Source organism: Crocuta crocuta, unplaced genomic scaffold (genome assembly GCF_008692635.1).
Source record: "Crocuta crocuta isolate KB4526 unplaced genomic scaffold, BGI_CrCroc_1.0 scaffold97, whole genome shotgun sequence".
Lineage (NCBI taxonomy): Eukaryota > Metazoa > Chordata > Mammalia > Carnivora > Hyaenidae > Crocuta > Crocuta crocuta.
Window position 1 is genome coordinate 5,081,866 of NW_027531999.1, and position 21,149 is coordinate 5,103,014.

Consider the following 21,149-nt stretch of genomic DNA (forward strand, 5'->3'; position numbering starts at 1 on the left):
TAGTAGGAACATGTTTATGGTGATGCACTTGTCCATGTTCTACTTTAGGGAAGGATAGTTGCCTACTGTCTGTGCCCTTTACTACTACCTCCACTGGAGGGAGCTGCCTTACTCAAGGTCATGCCCTTCCTAGGGAAACACATTATGGCCCAGCACATAGCATGTCTGTTCTTTTAGTTCTGGACTTCGCATGGGGTTAGCTGAGGTTGTTGTCAGGCCTGCATTGAAGCCTGACTTCTAACCAGTCCTGCTCCCTTGGCCTCCCTTCCATAGACGTTGATCCCAAGAGCCCTCACTAATAAACAATCAGCACTTTCAACTTCATCTCAGGGTCCATCTCTTTCTCACAGAGGCCAGCCTGCAACAGACTCTGTTTCCAAGTCACCAATATTCGTTCACATCTTGATTTTGCAGTTGTCTCCTGTGCCATTCTCTTTGACTCCACCAATTTATACGTGTTTTACTCGTTTTCTGTCATTTTATAGTGTTTTAAGAGGGAATCAAGATAAATGTAAATGTATAACCCACTGTTGTATTGGTCAGAGTTAAAGCTGCAAAGAGCATAACTAATTCAGATATTTAAAGTGGAGAGGGTATTTTCAGGGTATTCAGTGTTAAGGCAGATTTACTGTAATAATAGAATGAAATTTTCACTCCTCCTTTACAATGTGACTTTGCAACTCCTCCCATCAAGGGGTTGAGTCTGTTTCCCTACTTTTAAATCTGGGCTGGCCTTTTGTCTTGCATTCGCCAATGGAATGGGGTAGAAGTGATGAGTGATGGTGTGCCTGTTCTGAATCTAATCCTCAAGAGGCCTTGCACACTTTGCTCTCCCTCTTGGTACCCTCCTTTCCCATGAAAACAATCCAGACTGGCCTGCTGGAAGGTGAGGGAGAAATGATGAGTTGTCCTAGTTGAGATCATTGGAGACCACCCAGCTTCTAGCTCACCCATCAGCTGACCAATGAGCAAGCCCAATGAGGTCAGCCAAGCTCAACCTAGACTACTAGAACTGGCCAGCTGACCCACAGATTCATGAGCAATAATAAATGGTTATTGCTTTAGGCCACTCCATTTGGGGGTGTTTGTTATACAGTATTATTGTGGCAATAGATGACTGACACAAAGTGGCTTACAAAATCCTTAGGAATGCAGAAAAAGTAAATTCTAGAATAGAATAGACTCACTAATGTCAGGAAGTTGTAGAACCAGGATACTCATTGCTAAATTAATAATAAGCCACCTCTAAGACCTAGCTCCAGAAATCTGTCACTGCTGTGGTGATCAGGAAGCTGCTGATAGAGCTGCCTTTTCAGAACCATGCTATTGCTGCTACCACCATGACTTCCACCAGCACAATGGCTGCTTATGCTTTGCTTTTCTCCCATCTAGTTCAATTTATGAAAGTGCTTCTCATCAGCAAAATGTAAGTTACACCTGATCATCAGCTGCAAAGGGGTCTAGTGTCAAAGGGACTTTAGCTTTACAGCTTCTGCAGTACATGAGGAAGTGGGAATGGATTTGGAGTGTTAGCCTCAGTACCTGCCACAGCTATGATTAAATTAAATGAATAAAATTCCTAAAATTTATTCTAGAAGTTGTGCTCCATGATATTGAAACAGCTTCTTTAAGTTCATCGTGCAGTATTTTACAATTGGCATATCACTATACTGTCAAACATTATTAATTCAATTACTGGAAGCTGAGAGACTGAAGAATGAACAACACAGTACTAAGATTTTATGAACTCACTGTTCCAGCAAAACTCAAACGAACATTTTAAGGGAATCAACAATCATAAGTCACTAAGGGGATGAAAACTGATTTAGTTGAGAAAAATTCGTAGTCTCTTATTGGTATTGATTTCAATAGGAATAATGACAGGTGTTTGGTCTTGACCTGAAGTTATTAAGGTACCTATATACTACATGAGAAAAGGATATTTCAAAATTTATTTTGGGGTAGGGTAGAGAGTTAGAAGGTTCTTAGGAACACAGTGGATAGTGTCCTCTAGTCTGATCTTAAGACATGACATCTGGTTTTAAGTGATCAGAGAATTAATGCCCCCAAATCTACAGAGTTAGTGATTCCAGAAAAATCTGTGTCCTTGTGGATACTTTCATAGAGATGGTGACTTAGAACAATAATCACTGAGGAAAAGGGAAGGCAATTTTTAGATAACAGAATCATCAACAGTGAAGATATTAAAATCAAAAGAGTTATGTGCCTTCAAATTTTGTTCCCTGTGTCTTGTTCAGTGGAGGCACAACATGTTATTATGGTATGTGAGGCTTGCAGTGACTTATGCCTTACTAAGAATTACTTTCTTTATTCAGTCATGGCCTTGTATGGTTAGAAGTCCCTCAGGCTCACCAAAAAAAAAAAAAAAAAAAAAAGGAAAAAAAGTACATGTTGTCAAGAGAACCTGGAGTCCCTCCAAAAGGTGCCCCATTGATTCAAAAGCCAGACACTTCTTTGTCAACAAAGGCATCCCACGGCGAAAAGTCTAGAGGATAAATTGCACTTGGCTCATTGGTAAGTCTTAATCATACACCCTGTTTATTTGATTCTTACTGACACTAATGTGAAGTATCAGCAATTTTGCTTCTGAAACAGAATCCATTGATTTAATCTTGCCATTTTTCTTTTCAGTTGTGCAATCAGAAATTCATTCATGTGAGGAAAAAGCAGTTAAAACTTATGGAAAACCGCCAAAGTAAGCGGCTGTCTGACTGATTGCTTTTTGGCAGAGGCTGAGATCAAGATTTACCAAGGAAAGCCCACGTAAATGTGAACCAAGAGGAAGTTACAGAGCTCAAGAGCATTACTAAGCCTGGAAACTGGAATTTCAGTTACCTTGCAAGGTATTTCAGAAAAAATTACATATACATAAACACAAGGCTCATGTATCACTGTGTTGTTGGAAGGGTGTTTTCTAAAGCAGCTTTATTCTGATTTCTAAAGCAGCAAGGGAAAATAAGATAACAGAGAGCAAGTAACTTACCTTTTTGGGACCCATTCTCGAGCAAATGTTAGTTCTGGCCTGGATTCAGCTACCTAGGGCAGAACAAAAGAGAAAGTGAAAGGTCCTCTCAATCAGGTATTTCCCAGGATGGAACTTAAAAGCAGCTCTCTTATCCTGTCTGCTCTTTAGTCCCCGGTCTTGGATCAAACTTTCTGGCACTAGATTTAAAAACATCTTCAGAATACCAGAGTGCTCACGTTTAGCCCCTTCCCTGAATCCTTTCTATCATTTCCTGTGTTCTTTGTGTGTATGTCTGTTCCCTCATTCAACTGTAATCAGATTTGAAACAGGGGCTGTGTCTTACTCTTATTTGTATCTTGTTTCTTCAACCCTTTTGTCTGACAGTATTTTGCTTATATGTAGTATGTTTTTCCTTGTAAAATAAAAATATGGTTAGAGGCACATACAGATTCAACACAAATACAAATACAAATTCTCCAATGTTTCAACTGCCGTTGAGAAAAATAAGAGAAGATTGTTAGATTTGTGGAGTGATTGACTTCTTATTTTTCAAGGGCAAATAAAAGTTGTTTTTAAAGAATTTTGATATATTTTTGTCTCTAAAAGAGGAAACAGACCTATTGCAATATATGTAAGTCAAAGTAAATCTATAAAGATTCAAAGGCATTATTTTATGTGTAGAGAATAGTTGTAAGAGCTATCAATACCTTGAAGTCTACATATATTTATAAGTTGAATGAGATGATCTTCATAGCTGCTACTAATGGATATGGACTCATGAGTGAAGGAAAATGTGTCTGTGAATGATGCTATTATATAACATAATTTTTTTCTTTCTTTTATCCCAGCTGATGGTATACTATACACACTCATCTGTAACTTGCCTTTTTTTTGAATTCTTTCCATGTTAGCACATAAAAAAAATGCTTCTTTATTTAAAAAAAATATCTTCTTTATTTAAAGGGTCAAATAGGTAGTAGTTAATAAGTTACTGTCCCTCACTTCCAATCTTATTTTTGGGCTGTGCAGATCCTTCGGATCCTGCTAACTAACTCCCTCTAGGTCTGCTAAGAGAAGACCCTAGAGACCAGAATGCACACTTTCACTCACTTTTTGCTCTCAGCAGCACCTTAATGATGACTGTTTTCTCCATGGTAGTAGCTGGTTGCAGTCTCCAACCAACCTTCCTTCCTTCCTTCCTTCCTTTCCTTTTTTCTTTCTTTCCCTCCCTTGCTCCCTTCCTTCCTGTCATTCCCAGAGGCAGCCTCACTTTGTTCCCGAAGAGGCACCAGTACCAGCTGGGCTGACATCTCGCCAACTCCCTGAGGCCTCTAGGGCAAACCTCTGTGTTTTGGTAACATCAACATTTCCCTTTGCTTTTCCAACCTCAGGGGTGTGAGCTGCTTTCTGGAATGACTATCCAGTTTCTCCTTTTAGCTTTTCAAAGTTCTCCAGTGAAATCATTAACCAATAGTTTATATTAAGCTTTCTTTTTGGAAATGCCTCTGGTAGTTTCAGTTTTCTCAGCCGGACCCTGATGGATATAATACTTGACACCTAAATGGGGTCCGACCCACCTGGATCTACTGGGCTGGAAGCCCTGGGGAGCAGAGCAGCCTGCACTGTCATCTGAACCTGCTGCAGAGCCAGTTCTCGCTCTGGGCCCCGTTGGAAACACAATATATCTAACTAGTCCCTTGCAGATGGGCATTTAAGTTACAATACAGTAACTTACAATTTAACTTACATTGCAGCAAACACCTTAAATAAATTCACATATGGGCAAGTATATTTATAAGATAAAGTTATAAAAGTAGAATTGCTGGGTCAAAGGATTGCAAAATTGTTCTTCATAGAGGTGGTACCAAATTTAATCTCTCACAGGTAATAAAGAGAAATCTATTTGCATGAGAACCAGAGACATCAGCAAAGGAAAGAGGAAGCCAGGTATGACACCCTCGTCCTACTAAGAGAGCCTTGGCTGGTGGAAGGGAGAAGCACATTTAGAATAGAATGTCATAGAATGACACAGAATGAAGCCTATCACTTGCGGATTACTTTCGGGCCCAGACTCCACGGAATTCCCTTTGGAGAGAGAGAAGGCTGAAATTTAAATGGAAAAGCCCTCGAAAACACTTTGATACTCACTTAACAGAGGGTAACACAAAAAGGAGAGGGAAGCACCTGGTCACAGAGCACCAGCAGGCTTGGGCAGTCCGAGGAGGCTTCATGCTGTGCCCAGTGGAGACTCAGTACTCAGCACTTGTGGCTGTGGTGGCCAGCAGCAAGAGTGACACGTACAGACGTGTGGCTATTGAAATGAGAGGCAGCGTTGCCCTGTGCACCGAATGTGGTAGCTGTAAGCACATGTGAGACACCTCCCAGGGACTCCCTGAAACACTTGGGTGGAACGTTGTAGGTACTGAGTCTGTACCTTGCAGTACCGGAGAGTATAAAAGCCGGTAAAACACAGGCTATAGGCTCTCATTTACTAAGGTTGTCCCTCTTTGCATTTCTACGTCTCTGCCTCATAAATTTGAGTAGGCTTTCATTTAAAAATGACAAAGCAAGGTGCTCTTCTTCCTTGAGTCCCCATAGCACATCTCAGCAAACACAGGTTGTGGCTCCGTGATTTGTACCATCTGCTGCTCTTGTCGTTTATCCCCTTCTCAGCAGAGCTCTACTGCAGTTATCGTGGCCTTTGTTTAGCAGACAGGCTCCATTCTACATGCCTGCTTTTGCTGACTTTGCCTCAGCGTTACATCGTAACAAAGCCGTATATACAACCAGAACTGTGTTTTTCCTGCTCTGTAAGATCTGGGCTGTTTTCCTGAAGAGGACCCTCAGTTTATGTTCCACTGTGTCTTGTTTGTGCCATTCTTAATTTACACGCCCGAGATGCTGTCATCACCAATTAACATTTATCAAGGGCCCCCTGGATGCATGGTCACAGAGGGGCTAATTTAATATTCTCTTTGTTTCAGGTATCAGGTGGCTCTTTCAAATGAATTTTTAAGTATCTCAGTGACGATGAAGAAGAACAGAGACGTCAATTAAGGATTCAGGAAGACAAGTCTTTGCAGAAAATGCTTAGAGCATCAAGGATTGCCATTAATATTTGAAAGTTTAAAAGAGGGTATGCTTTTCTTCAGTCAACAAATGACAAAAGCGAAGGCACTATTTTCATTGTTCCTGGAAGAAGCCAGGCAGCATTCCACTCAGACATCTATTCTTTGATCATCCCATTTTCCTCTTTATTTGTTTCAGTCCTTCTAATTTCCAAGACTGAGTCTGAATATTTCTTCCTGAGGCTTCTTCTAATCATCTCTACCCTTAAAGACAACTCCCTCCTCCAACTCCTATAGCCCTTATCATCATACCTGTCATTTGAAAATTTAGCAATGGTACATTACTATTACTGAATAAATATATATTCATTCTCTGCAAGTATATTAGAGAAGTGTCTGGACAATTTATTTCTTTTCCCATTCTCAGAGTCAGCACAGTATTCTGTCAATGACAATCTCAAAAAATACTTATTGATGATGATGGCAAGTCTGTTAAAATCAGATGCAATTTTATTTTTTAAAATGAATGAGAGGAAAGACAACGCTGAAGCTTTGGAAGCTGAGACTCATATGCGCCATTAATGTTTCCTAATATTAAGAGCCATATGTNTAGAAGTAGTTTATCTTTCAAGAGTTAATAAATTTTTTTTGGCCTTCCTAAACAATACTTATTTTTGGCCTATCCCTTTTGATGTGACAGTAAGTGGTGTAACATGGCTGTCAGTTGGAGGAACTCATATTCAGGAGAACAGACCTGAACATTTTCATTTCAGAAGAAACATTTCGGTTTCGTCACAGATTTGGAATTAAGAACACACCTTCATGTTTTATGACGTCACGAACCCGGCCCAGCGAAGTCAGTGACACACGAATCCCACCAGCAGGTAGACCCACAGCCGCACCCGAGCCGCAGCACCAGGGGCCTCGGAGCTCTCCCCGGGACGAAGCTCCCGCGGGGCCCCACCCCACCCCGGTTCCGGGAGCCTCATTGGCCAGTCTTCCGCCCGCCATTTCTATTAGTCCCTGGGATTTGCCACAGGAGGCGGGCGGCTCCCTTTCGGGCACTGATTGGTCGAGTCTTCATGACGGCAAGAAGCTCTCGGAGTCTCTATTGGTTCTTAGGCCTCAGACTGGGCGGGGAAAGGCAGAGCGAAGGGGCTCAAGGAGGGAAGCGCGGAGTGCGCCGGCGCGTAGTCGGGGACGCCAGGCTGAGGATTTTGCTAGGGAACAGACTGTTTTCGCCCCGCCCCCTCGGGGGGTGTTTGTCCCGTTAACTGTCGGAGTGGCGGGGGCTCCAGCGCCGGGCGACATGCCGGTGCGCTTCAAGGTGAGGCCATGGTCTCCGGATCCGAAGTCTGCTGAGGGGAGTCTTTGCGGAGCGGGTGCGGGGCGCGGGGGCCTCGCTGGCTTTCTGCGCGGCGCTCCTGGGCCCTGCAGAGCCTGCCAGCTCCCGAACCTGCTTGCCACCATCCTGAAGGACGCTCATCTCCTCTACCTAGCTCTGTCTCCGCTTACACACACTTCCGAGTTGCAGTATGGTAGCGTTCGATGGTGTTGAGAGAGATTTATTTTGTAGGGCAGAGGGGAGTGGTGATGGAAGGAGGGCGCTTTGTAATGGGATCTAAGGTGGCTTCAAATTGGGACACCTGTAGCCTATCTCACAGTTTAGCCTTTTACCCTCTGCCCCCACCTACCCTTTAAAACTTTAAAGTGCCTATGTCTTTTAAAGGATCGAGAAATGGGTCCCCGGCTAGGTAAAGATAGAGTGTAAGAAATAGACATTTTTCATAGCTGTGCATAAGTTTCAGGTAGGTGGTAGCTGTCAGGGTCATGCATCCATCAACATAACAGTTGACCACAACCTTCCATAAACCCTATTTTATTCTTTAATCTTAAGGGCTTGTATCTAGAATAGGAGGGGAACTCGACTTTAGTTGACTTTACAACATTTCAAGAGGTACTAGGCCTAATACCTGATACTGTGTACTCATTGCCAACATAATCAGGAAGGATAATTATTGCGATGGGGATTTAGATTGTCACCTGTTACCAGACAAGAGCTCAGGCTCTGGAATCAGAGAACCAGCAAAAAGGTAGCTGCTCAGAGCCTCGGATTCCTGCCAGCATCTGGCTCAAGTGGTTGTGAGGATTAAAGGATAGAAGACGTGTGAACTGCTTAGCAAGGGCTGGGTAAATATTAGCTGTTATTAGGGAGGGCCTCTGTGTTTATCAATCTCAAAGCTTTCAGCTCTTTTTAGAGGCTCAGAAATTATTTTTGCTGCTGTCTTTTTAAAAACAACGTCCATTAATTGCACTGTACTCAAATTGTATTTTGTATCACAGGGGCTGAGTGAATACCAGAGAAACTTTCTGTGGAAAAAGTCATATTTGTCAGAGTCCTATAATCCCTCAGTGGGGAGAAGGTACCCATGGGCTGGACTTAGATCGGATCAGTTAGGTAAGTTGAACAAACTAGTAGTCGTTGTAACTTAAATAAAGTTTGGGGTTAAGTTTGAAAAAATTATTAAAAATTGCAAAACATTGTTCATTTGGTCTGGTTGACTTACTTGTTTAACAGCTGTTTACTGAGGGCTTGCAATATAGGCCAGGACTATTCCCAGCTTCTAGGGATGTAGCCTTGAATCACACAAAGACAACCTTAACTGTGGGAGGAAAAAAGTAAACAAGTAACTCAATACACTAGGGGATTTCAAGTTGTTATAAGCTAGCATATAGATAACTTGGGGGACAGGTGGGATGGAGGGAAGATTTTCGCTACGGTAGTCAAGAAAGGCCTTTCTGAGGAGTCATACTTGAGCTGAGAGCAGTCAAGCCTGGGGTGGTGTCCTTCCAAGGTCTTGAGGAAGGGAAACTTAGATTAAGTAACTTGCCCAAAGTTCATAGCCAGTAAGTAGCAAAACCATGATTTGAAATCAAATCTGTTTTGTTGCAAGCCCATGAGTTCAGAGGCCATATGTTGATCATCATACATGTTTCATCCTGGTATCCCAGGCAATTCAGCCCTGGGCCAAAGTTTCTCAGAAAATAGTACAGAGGAAAAGAAACAGATTGACTTTATCCTACCTGCCTGTTTCATGAGCCCTCACTAGAATATAAGATCTTGAAGAGCAAGGGCTCTGCCTGTCTTCCTGCCTAATAGATGACACATACTCTGGTGCTTATGAAAACCAGTGTTTGAATAAATGAATGTGAGTTTGAATCTATATTAGCTTGTGACCTTGGGCAAATGTGAAGTGTTTTACCAAGCGGGGTTCAGGAAACCCATTTAATAGGATTGTTGACAGGGATTAAATGAGATATTGCTTGTTAAGGGCCAGGTGCATATATACAGATGAGTGCTTGGGGCCCCACATATGAGCGTGCTTTATACATGGTATATATGTCCCTCAAATATTAGATATTTGAAGTCAGGAAAAGAAAAGACATATGGTAAATAAGCATAATTTTCCCAGGCCTGGGAAATGAGTAAGAAAAGGAGTGTTTCTGGGATTAGGTTTGGAGAAAAAAGGGAAGAGTGGGCTTGAGTCGGTGCTTCTCGGTTTCTCTGAAGCATCAGGATCCTTGCCCAGAGCCTGACTTCAAACACTGGATGTCTCTGCTTCTTGGGCAAGATGGTGCTCAGAATCCTCCAAATGACTTGAAGTTCTACAAATTTGACGCTCTATTCGACTGATCCAAAATAAATCTTTAAGTATCGGTATCACATTGATGTCCTATTATGATCCTGGGGAATTGGTTAACCAGATTGTTGTGCCGATATCATTTTAGCTTAGATCAGCTATAAGGTAGGTGTGTTGAAACAAGACTGGGAGCAAAGCCACTTTGGAGTATTGTACATAATGGAAACAGGCACGGTCTAGGGGAGGTAAGTTAATGGGGAATATTAGATTAGGGGGAGGGACAGAATGAGAACCTCAGGATGTTCAGAAAGGGAGGTGGGAGGAAGAACAGCCGCCTGACCTAGGACTGGCTGGGTGTTCTGTTAACAGTGTATATTTCCCCCTTTGTGTACTTTTGCTGATGCTAGGAGAGAATGGCAGACCACTTGAGAATCTTCCCCTTTCATTTTGCTGTTCTATAAGAAGCCTCTCTGTGTTAAATCAGAGAGAAGTCTAGGGCAATGGTTTTCAAATTTTTGCTTTCATAGCCCTTAAAGGAATTTAGAAAATCTTTGTATCCTTTCACATTTTTTTAATGTTTATTTTTGAGAGAGAGAGAGAGAGAGAACATGAGCAAGTGCACGTGTGCGGGCAGGGGAGAGGCAGAGTGAGAGGGGGACAGAGGATCCAAAGCGGGCTCTGTGCTGACAGCAGAGAGCCTTGTGGGGGCTCAAACTCATGAACCGTGAATTCATGACCTGAGCCAAAGTCGGTGCTTAACCAACTGAGCCACCTAGTTGCTCCACACATTTTAAGTTGATATTTAATTTTTTAATAAGCGTAACAAATAGTTTCAAAGGATGTGATTTCTGGCATATTGAATATTGTGCATATGTTTCACTTATATTTGTTAAGTCTTTGGGGCTGCCAGTATAGCTCATTCACTTTATGGTAAATGTTCATCAGATAATTGGTAAAGTTAGTTCTCATTGGCAAACTAATCAGGCAAATTAGAATTATTTTCTGTGAGAACAAAGTCTAACTTTATTTTTCAATCCCTGTAAATGTGTTAACATATTTTCATTTCACATGACAACCCTCTTACCCCCGAATTTTAATTCTAAGATGGGTAGATGGGAAAGATGTGGAGATGGATGAAATAAGGCACTAGTCTTTTGTTATTTGTAATCTCTACCTTCTTTGCTTTGCTGTCAGATACTGTCTCAGTAGTTATACTTTATACTTTCTTGAATTGTCCCTTTGTCTTCCCTACCTATGAGAATTTTTTATTCCTTAGGGCTAGCTGGGAGGTGTCTGTTCCTTTTGTGAAGTGGGAAGGTGAGGGTGGGAACGAAGACTACAGACGGCAGGTGTGGCTCTCAGGCAGACCAGTGTTGGGATATAGTGCTTATAGATGTATGTAGGGTCTGCAAAGTGATTCCTTTACGTGGCCCATTTCTGCGTATCCCCCAGAATGTTTCCATATGCCTCCAGACACACATGCACCCAGTTTGAAGACCACTAATCTAGGGAAGCCTTGTAAGGGTGGGGACCCTGAGTTCAATGGCCAAATCATCCTTGATGGAAGCTAAAGACCTGTAGGTTTTACCTCATGCCAGATTTTCAGTCCACCTTTCCTCTCCTTCCCTCTAGTCTTACTCTTTCCTCCCCACCCTGCTCAGTCTTCTTTCTATTTAAAGAGTGGGCCCAAACTAGGACAGTATCTTGATGGCTGTCACTCCACAAAGCTCCTCTTACTTGGATAGGAGGTTAAGTTTTTTGGACATTTTCTTGCCAGACAGAAATGTAGAGAAATAGTATCTTAGCTCTTGTGAAAAGGGTTCATTCTCTTTAATTCTCAGGAAATCAAGGCAAATGTAGAACCAAGATCCAGCATAATGACATCTCATCCCTTCTCATCTTGGTCTACTGTGCATAAGAGAAGCTTTGTGAAAAGTTCCAAATTTTGACAGTACCAGGGCCCATTGTTCTGTTAAGTAGCACAGGAAAGTAATTAGAAACGGAGGCAACATGTCCTGTGGGCTTTGCCAGGCCCGTCACGCTGCGACTCTAGTGACTTGTGTTGGGTTAACACAAACACTGTGACCCCAATATTTAACATTTTTATGTCAAACTTTTAGTACTTTTGAAAAGCAAAATGAAAGATTTTATGCTGAAGAATGAACAATACCTATTTTTGTTTATCCTGCAACTTTAAGGACATTGTATGTATCTCAACTGGGATTTTCAATTCCATTTCTCCTCTGTTAAGTGTTATTAAAAGTTGTCTTTGTAACTTTATGCTCCTTTAGAGCTTTATGGTAGTTTCTGTATGCTATATTTTGTAGGAATCACAAAAGAGCCAAGTTTTATTTCAAAAAGAAGAGTCCCTTATCATGACCCACAAATTTCAAAATCTCTGGAGTGGAATGGAGCTATCTCAGAGAGTGATGTTGTTGTATCACCAAAACCGGAAGCTGCAGAAACAGCAGAATTACAAGAAGCAGAACAAAAAGAAGATGTTAACCAAGAAAGAGTTCTTGCACTAGAAGGATCCAGGGTTCCCAAAAGAACCAGATCTCACTCTACAGACTCCAGAGCTGACAGGGCTTCAGATATTGTGGAAAACAATGAGGATGTAATAGCAGATCATACACCTGTTAATGAAAATGAGCAACGGGAGCATTCTACCAAAGTGCTTTCAGTAAATGTAGATAATGGGGTAGGTATATTCACTATATTTCTTTTCAAAAGTATAGGATTCTTTATAAATTTCATCATTTCACTAATACTACATTTTGTGCTTAAAATTTTTCCATTGTTCTATTTTTTTAATCTAATGTCTTATAGAATAGTTAAGAGGCTGTTGACTTTAGTTATTGTGAGTTCTATTCTTAATGGTTGCCAGTTTGTACTGGTTATACTAAGATATCTCTTCATTGGATGGGCAGTCTGCCTCTATTTTATTCATCAAATATCAGCACCAGAGTCCTAAGGGAGAGATCATATTGAGACAGAGAAGGGGAGTAGTAAACCATTACCTCTGGCAGGAGTGGTGAGCTGACTTCTACCTAGGCCCTTTTCAATTTCTTATTGTGGACGCAAACAACATCTCAATTGACAGAATGCAAAAGGAAGGGCAGTTCTGGCAGGATCTCAAAGATCTTGGAGGTCTGCTCTCCTATGTCACACCTGGCCTGTGGAACGTCCCTGCAAGCACATAAGCATAGGCTTCGGAGACCTGTGCAGACATCTCACTGCCTCCCACATTTTTCTCCAGTCCACTGCTTCTTTCCCATTTCATGTCCACTGTGGACTGGAACCACGGAGAGGCATTCAGAAGTGTTGGAGAATCCATGGCTTGTTGCGAAAACCAGGGGGCACACTAGAATCAAGGAAGGTGATGTGTAAGTGGTGGGGAGGGGCAGGGGTGCTGCAGAAGCAACGTGTGGGTAAGGCAAGGTGCTGCTGTTTCTTAGTCAGAGATTTTCATTGCGAATAATTGGTAGGAAGGGACTGAGAGGCGCTGACTTTTTTCTGGGCTGTGCAATAATTCCTTGACAAGATTTAGAAAGGGATATTAAATAGTTTAAAAGGGAGATTATCAATTACAGAGTGTGCTGTACAACAGTGTGCATATAGTTAACAATGCTGTATTCTTAAAAATATGTCAAGGGGCAGATTTCACGTTACATGAAATATGTTATATGTTCTTTTTTGGTTTTTGTTTTTACCACTGTAAAAGAAAAAGTTTGAATAGAAACTTTTAATGACTGTGAGTGGGATTTTTCTTTCCCTAACAGTTGAATAGAGTTCTTCAGAAGAAAGCAGGATTGACTGTTGTTCCTTCACATGATATCTTGAGAAATTCTGAATATCAAAGGCAGTTTGTTTGGAAGACCCCTAAAGAAACTGCTCCAGTTTTTACAGCCAATCAGGTAGTTGAATGGATGTAACAGATTTTTAAGTATCATTCTCTAATCTAGTAATGCAGATTTGCACAGAACTAAGAGCTAAAAGAAATTGGGTACTTCAGTAGGCCTGGAGGTCAGTTCTAGAAAAGTGAAAATGAGAGTTTTGCTAACATCGTTCTATTACTTCGATTTGTAGTAATAACACGACACTATCCTAGGCCACTGATGGTAGCTGTAACCAGATCTATCACGTATGCTAAATATGAGACAGGGTAATGAAACATGCGGACTGGTAAGTTTTGCATGCTGTCAGATTTTATTTTTAATAAAAAACTTTAAATTTATTTAATAAAAATATTAAATTTCTTTCATTCTAAAAAACTATGTTTTGTTGACTAATATGTTGCATATTTTTTGGCTGATAAGAAAGGCATAACTGCCCTGAATATTTTAAGAAATACAAATATGTTAAAAATAGCACAAGATACATAATCTTGTTTTTGTATCAAATGAGCAGTAATAGAAATTGTCAGTTTAATCGCATTTATAAATTTCAAAAGTAGGATGGTACCTAAATGTGCTCCTAGATTTCATTGTATCTTGCACAATTTTTTGATGCTCGACCACCATTACTACTAAATTCTCTATCGTTTTACTACTGTCATCCTCTAGACAGTTCTTAGGTTCTTAACTCTCATTTATATTCTTAACCATCCTTCAGGGCCCAGGTAAGGATATACTTGCATTTAGAATATCTGCAGAGGCCCATGATAACTTAGACTTTTCTTTTTCTTGATTTTTGCCTTTTTCTTTATAAACACACACACACCCTGATACACCCTCATGGTTCATTTTCTACGCTATCTCAACATTCATTAGTAAACTTTATATACCCCTCCAGGACTGAGAGGGTGGATTCAACCAGACAATAATATCAGCCATCTTACACTAATGTAATAATTCTAGAGATCCTATAAAGTGTGGCAGCTTTGGGCTTACTTACTTGTTATTCATGTTTCTAAAAAAAACTGTGAAATTTATAGAACATTTTAGAAGCATATAAAATAGCTAAGGCGACATATGTCCCCTTTGTGAACCTAGTAAACAGGATCAGTACTTTTGTTGGCTTACAAGTGCTCTTGGATAGTAAGGGTGTGTGCCTACAAAATCACTTACTCCCTGAAAATTGTAATTGTTCAGTTTTTGTAGAACATTTCACCTTTAAGCTAAAGCTAATTCAAATCAAAGCCCCACTGATGGCTTTTACATATTTCGGTGGAAACATTGTATAGAAAAGCCCTTTTTATAGGACTAAAGGTATAATATAAAATAAATCACTAGCAAACCTTCACTAGTAGTTTTACTGCTTTCATCAGTGGGGGTTTCAAAGAATTTTGGGGGGAAGCAAATGTTCTTTTTTAATTCAAAGCATATCAATTTCAGGGTCTGTGGATTAAAGAGCCTGTGACAGAAATTTTCAATGCTTGTTGATAGAGAACCTCTGAAGGAGCCACTCAGCTCTATTTTATCAAACACCTGTTTTCTTAAAGGATGTCTTATATTAATATGTAAAGGAGTCTGAGTAATTTTTGGCAGAAAAGTCCTTGAGGTTATACTCAGGAAAAAGATACGCTGAATTTGATCTGTATGAAGATGTGCTTGCTATTCAACATTGCAAAGCAATAATATACCTTATTTATGCTCCACATTTTTCCTTTTGCTTTCTTTGTAATCAGTTATATACCATAAAATAGAAACCCTATTATAAAAGAAAATGAAACATTTAAAAACAGAAACATCATAATTACCTGATTATTGCCCATTGCATTAAGCTAAAAATAAGCAAAGAAAAAAACAACAACAACAAATGAACATATCAGATATTCAAAATGTTAAGAATCTTCTGGTTTTGGAGGAAAAAAAAAATTCATGCCAAGGAATGAAAAAAAACCTGTAGAGCTGACAACAGAATTGCCTTATAAAGTGAATGTCTATGTTCATATCATTAAAATATGCCTGTTATACTTATCCCATTACCAAACTGATGAGAGGGAGGGGTAGAAAATTTTGGGGGAAAAAGATACAGCTCATTATTTATTTGGCTTAAACATTATTTTTATTATAGTAACTATTATTCACAACATTCACAACATATTATTCACAACTCATAGTAATGAGTGTAGAAAGTTGACCTTTGTTTTTTTCCCCAGCTTTTTGATGTATAATTGACAAAAATTATGTATTTACAGTATACAAGTAATGTTTTCATATACCCATACATTGTGAAATGATTAGCAAAATCAAGCTAATTAACACATTAACATCTCACGTAGTTAGCTTTGTGTGTGTGTGTGTTGTAAGCTGTATCCGCTTAACAAATTTCAAATATTAACTCTATTAGTAGAATTAACTCTAGTAATCATGTTGCACCTTAGCTCTCCAGGCTTATTTATTCTGCAAACTGGAACTTTGTACCCTTTGACCAGTATCTCCCTATTCTCCCACCCCCTAGTTCCTGGCAACCACTATTCTACTCTCTGCTTCTATGAGTTCCACTTACTTAGATTCCATATATAAGTGAAATCTGCAGTATTTGTCTTTCTGGGCCTGGCTTACTTAGTCTTAGCATATGTTCTTCAGGTTCATCCATTTTGTTGCAAGTGACAGAATTTCCTTTTTGAAGGCTAAATGATACGTGTGTGTGTGTGTGTGTGTGTGTGTATTATTTTCCTTATCAATTCTATCCATTCTTTATCCATTCCTATTGGTGAACCCTTAGGTTTATTCTATAGCTTGGTTAATGTGAATAATGCTGCAATGAACATGGGAGTGCAGATATTTCTTTGAGATATGGATTTCATTTCCTTTGGAATCCATCCAGAAGTAGAATTGCTAGATCATATGGTAGTTCTATTTTTAATTTTTTGAGGAACCTCCATATTGTTTTCCATAATGACTATACTAATTTACATTCCTACCAACAGTGTACAAATGTTCTCTTTTCTCCACATCCTTGCCAACACTTGTCTTTTGTATTTTGGAGAATAGCTATTCTAACAGGTGTAGCTATTTTAACAGGTGTGAGGTGATGTCTCATTGTGGTTTTGATTTATGTTTCTCTGGTGATGAGTGATGTTGAACACCTTTTCATATACTTGCTGGCCCATCTGTATGTCTTCTTTGGAAAAATGTGTATTCAATTCCTCTGCCCATTTTTAAATGAGATTATTTGCTTTTCTACTGAGTTGTATGAGTTCTTTATTGTTTTCGATAGTAACCCCTTATCAGATGTATGATTTGCAAATAAATATTTTCTCCCACTCTGTAGGTTGCCTTTTCATTTTTTGGTGGTTTATTTTGCTGTGCAACAAACAGCTTTGTAGTTTGATTGTAGTTCCACTTGTTTATTTTTGCTTTTGCTGCTTTTGGTGTCAAATCCGAAAAACCATTGCCAACACCAGTGTCAAGAAGCTTGCTGCCTATGTTTTCTTTCTTTATAGTTTCAGGTCTTATGTTCATATCTTTGATCCATTTTTAGTTGATTGACAGGGTCCAGTTTCATTCTCTTGGCACGTGACTGTCCAGTTTTCCCAACACCATTTGTTGAAGTGATTATACTTTCCCAACTGTATATTCTTGGCTTTTTTGTTGTAAATAATTGTATATGCATAGGTGATAATGGGGACTTTATATTCTGTTCCATTGATGTATGTGTCCCTTTGCCCATTTTTAAAATCAGATTGTTCTCTTGCTATCAAGGTGCTTCAATTCCTTATATATTTTGGATATTAACTCCTACCAGATGTAGCATTTACAGGTGTTTTTCCCATTCTGTGGGTTGCCTCTTTACTCTGATTGGTTTTTTGCTATATGGAAACTTTTTAGTTTGAGGCAGTCCATTTGTCTAGTTTTGCTTTTGTTGTTTTTTGGACGTTAATTAGATATATGAAATAATATGAAATTATAAACAGTCACATAATTTCACTGTTTTGGCATCCTATATTTCAAATTTCTATATGAAATTTTTAAAGCAGTTTAGAAACTAAGTTGTGTATATTTAACCAACAAGATAACTAAACTACAGTGATTTTTGTTTTAAGGTTTTCCACAATAAAAGCAAATTTGTTCCACAATTCAAAGGTAACTCAATCATCCATGAAACTGAATACAGAAGAAATTTCAAGGGTTTATCTCCAGTGAAAGAACCAAAATTAAGAAGTGATTTGAAAGAGAACGGAAATTTTGAAACAGTATCTCCTGAAAAGAAGGTATTCATCAACTTTTTACTTTAAACAAAATAAAAGACTTATGATTGTAGACTCTACACATTATTTCTTATTGAATACCACCTGAAAATTTGGGTTTTAGCTAGTTTATTAGTTCATTTGTTTGTTCATTAAGTGCCACATGTTCGTTAAGCACTTAGTGGGAGCCAGGCACTGGGTAAGTACTGAGAATACAATGATAACCACACTAAGCCCCACATAGTTCTTGGGCTCTGAGGAGACAGAGTTGTAACTAAATAAGTATAATACTGTGATAAGTGCTTAGCAATACAGAAGGTAAGTCTGCAATGTCTAATAGCAAATGATTAGCCTTACGGTAATGTGAGTTTATAGGAGTAACAGTAGTGATAGAAACATATATTTTAAGTTAAATGATGGAAGTCAAACACAAACATGCATACTTACATGCATTTTATTTGTTTTATTTAAAGTTTATTTATTTTGAGAGAGGGAGAAATAGAATGAATGGGGGAGGGGACGCGAGGGGGGGAGACTGAGGATCCAAAGCAGGCTCTCTGCTGACATCAGAGATCCTGATGTGGGGCTTGAACTCATGAACCATGAGATCATAACCTGAGCTGAAGTTGGATGCTTAACTAACTGAGCCACCCAGGCACCCCTACATACATGTATTAAATTTTTTTTTTTTTTTTTTTTAGTGTTTATTTGTTTTTGAGAGAGAGAGACAGAGCATGAGCAGGGGAGGAGCAGAGAGAGAGGGAGATAAAGAATCCGAAGCAGGCTTCAGGCTCCAAGCTGTCAGCTGAGAGCTCTATGTGGGGCTTGAACCCGTGAACCATAAGAGCGTGACCTGAGCTGAGGTCAGACGCTTAACTAACTGAGCCACCCAGGCACTCCTACACACATATATTTTAAACCAAAACTTTAGCATGTCAAATTATAGCCAGTCTAAATTATATGATTTACCTTAGCACAAACACCTGCCTCTATTGGAACTATAGCTATTTAAGTCACAGTATCAGGTTAAAATGATTGTATGGGATACAAATTGTATTTTTAAGTCTTCTGGAATGGCATTAGGTTCTAAAAATAGAAATTCTATAATTAAAAGTAAATTGGTTTATATATATATTTGTATCTATACATACCCATATATACATGTTTTTGGATCTACCATAATGGGGAGAAAAAAAGGATTATATTATGGGGTACCTGGGTGGCTGAGTCAGTTGAGTAATCAAGATTTTGGCTCAGGTTATGATCTTGCAGTTTATGGGTTCAAGTCCCACATTGGGCTCTGTGCTGTGTGTAGATTTCTTGGGATTCTCTCTCTCTTTGCTCCTCCTGTGCACACTCTCCCTCTAAAATAAACAAACATTTTTAAAAAAGGATAAATTATTCATTAAAGCAATGTGGTTGGTAACTTATTGGGACCTTTTAATTAATTATTGTAACACAATTAAATGTGAATTTAGAATATCAAAAGCAAATGTAAAAACACTGCAATAGGTAGTAACATTAAGTTTATTCATTTAGATGTTTGTCAGTCAAAAAATTTTTTTCCTAGCCAAGGATATTTTATTGTTATAAAATGAACCAAATCCTATACTTCAAAGCTATACTTCAAAACACCAATCAGACATACTAGTTTCAAAACCTGCTTATTGATTGCTTGTGATTTCTAGGTTATCTTTAGCAGTTAAAACTTAATTCCTCAAACTTCCAATTATACTTTATAACATTTATGTTTTTGCTTTATTGTATAACATTTTAAGCATAAAATGTTTAAATTATTTCCATTTTAGTGTAATAAAACAGATGACCCTTTAAAATTAGAAGCAGAGATGGAATCAAGAGAGTCAAACCAGCCTAAAAAGAAACTTACTCCTTGGAGACATCAAAGGCTTGGGTATGTATTTTATAAGAAAAATGTCATGGTATTTAGAAGATCAACATGGTGAAATATTTACTCTCCTTTCATTTCTGTTAGGAAGGTGAATTCTGAATACAGGGCAAAATTTCTGAGCCCAGCCCAGTATTTATACAAAGCGGGGGCTTGGACCCGTGTGAAGGAAAACATACCAGACCAGGTGAGTATACGTAACCTCAGTAAGCCAGTGTTTTCTTTGAGCCTATATCCCAGTTTAATTCCCCAATGAGTTTTATTTAGTAATAGAGATGACAGTTTAAAGATACGTGATATAATAGTAGCGTTGGAAGTATCAGAAACTTAAAGTTGTATGTTAGGATATAATTTATCAGTGTGTTTCCTTTTTTAAAATTTCGAGCAACTCCTTTTTCAACTAAAGATTTTTATTAAAGTCTTTAAAATGTTTTTTATAATCCAGTATTTCATTGTTTATAGAATAGTAGCATTGTAGTTTTTTAAAACAATTTCCAGACCTCTAGTCTCTGTACTGAAGATTAATTTTCAAGATGAGTTTGTCTGACAGTGGCAGCGTGTACTGTTACAGTCCATAAGCATCCAGGAAGAGAGCCTGTGCTGAGGAGGTTTGCATTACAGCACTGGGATACCCTGACATATGGGAGCGATTCTGGGGAGCCTAAAGGCAGGTTTGAGGGAAAGGGTAATCCTAGAGTTGTGAAGCGCCCATTTAGCACTAGCTTCTTCCAGTCAAAGGATGAATTATGGAGCTTTTCTGGTTATTGTGTAATTATCATCTTTTAAACCACATCTTGATGGTTTCCTGTTTTTTCTGTGTGAACAAGCAAAAGTAAAACAGTTTAGACTTTAGTAAACACCCCCTCCACCATCACTGGGAAGAGAAGAGGTCATTTGGATGGGGAATGAATCTTTTATTCTGCCCTGTGCTTGAAACCATGGCTAATGGTTATATGTAATGAGCCTCTGGAAGAAGGTGTTGGCACTTTGTGCTGCTGGCTTTTTGTGCTGGCACCTCCCAGACCAGCGTCCTGGTGAGACTCCGCCTGTGTTTCCAGAGACCTGATTCCTCCTGCCGCCGCCGTGGCGTTCTCCTCGTGCTCTCCTCGTGGCTGCTCCTCGTGCTGTCTCCTTCCCTACTGGCGCGTGGCTCAGCAGCAATCCAGGCAGAGTAAAAGGCAAACCTTGAAGCTGTTCCAGAGATTATTGAGGGCAAAATCCATATATTCATTCACCTTGGTGAAATAAAGTTTAAAATACAAGCATCGAGAGCAGGCATGATGGAGCAAAGGAATCAAGTCAATGAAACTTGAACAGTTTATGGTCATACCAGACGGTGGCAAGGAGCTCTGTAGAGTCTGATGGGGAATGAGGAAAAGCCGGGAGCAAAAGCCGAGCACAGTGTGGCCAT

The 21,149-nt window shown here is 39.4% G+C and overlaps 2 protein-coding genes and 1 long non-coding RNA gene across 4 annotated transcripts in view; 2 read left to right on the forward strand and 1 right to left on the reverse strand.

Annotated features, from left to right (window-relative positions):
- The window catches only part of RAP1B (RAP1B, member of RAS oncogene family), a 279,529-nt gene that overhangs the window by 242,165 nt on the left and 16,215 nt on the right, over positions 1-21,149 (reverse strand). The gene's annotated exons all lie outside the window — the stretch shown is intronic.
- On the forward strand, positions 2,407-6,395 carry LOC144240866 (uncharacterized). Its single transcript, XR_013337874.1, has 3 exons — positions 2,407-2,535; positions 2,653-2,864; positions 5,971-6,395. It is a non-coding gene; the product is annotated as an uncharacterized LOC144240866 (long non-coding RNA).
- The window catches only part of MDM1 (Mdm1 nuclear protein), a 33,481-nt gene continuing 19,268 nt past the window's right edge, over positions 6,937-21,149 (forward strand). For both annotated transcript variants that reach the window (XM_077775275.1, XM_077775276.1), the window contains exons 1-7: positions 6,937-7,381; positions 8,398-8,512; positions 12,023-12,396; positions 13,478-13,612; positions 17,689-17,856; positions 19,641-19,744; positions 19,826-19,925. In XM_077775275.1, coding sequence (XP_077631401.1) covers positions 7,364-7,381; positions 8,398-8,512; positions 12,023-12,396; positions 13,478-13,612; positions 17,689-17,856; positions 19,641-19,744; positions 19,826-19,925 — 1,014 coding nt within the window. In that variant the 5' untranslated portion in view covers positions 6,937-7,363. The remainder of the gene's footprint in view (positions 7,382-8,397; positions 8,513-12,022; positions 12,397-13,477; positions 13,613-17,688; positions 17,857-19,640; positions 19,745-19,825; positions 19,926-21,149) is intronic.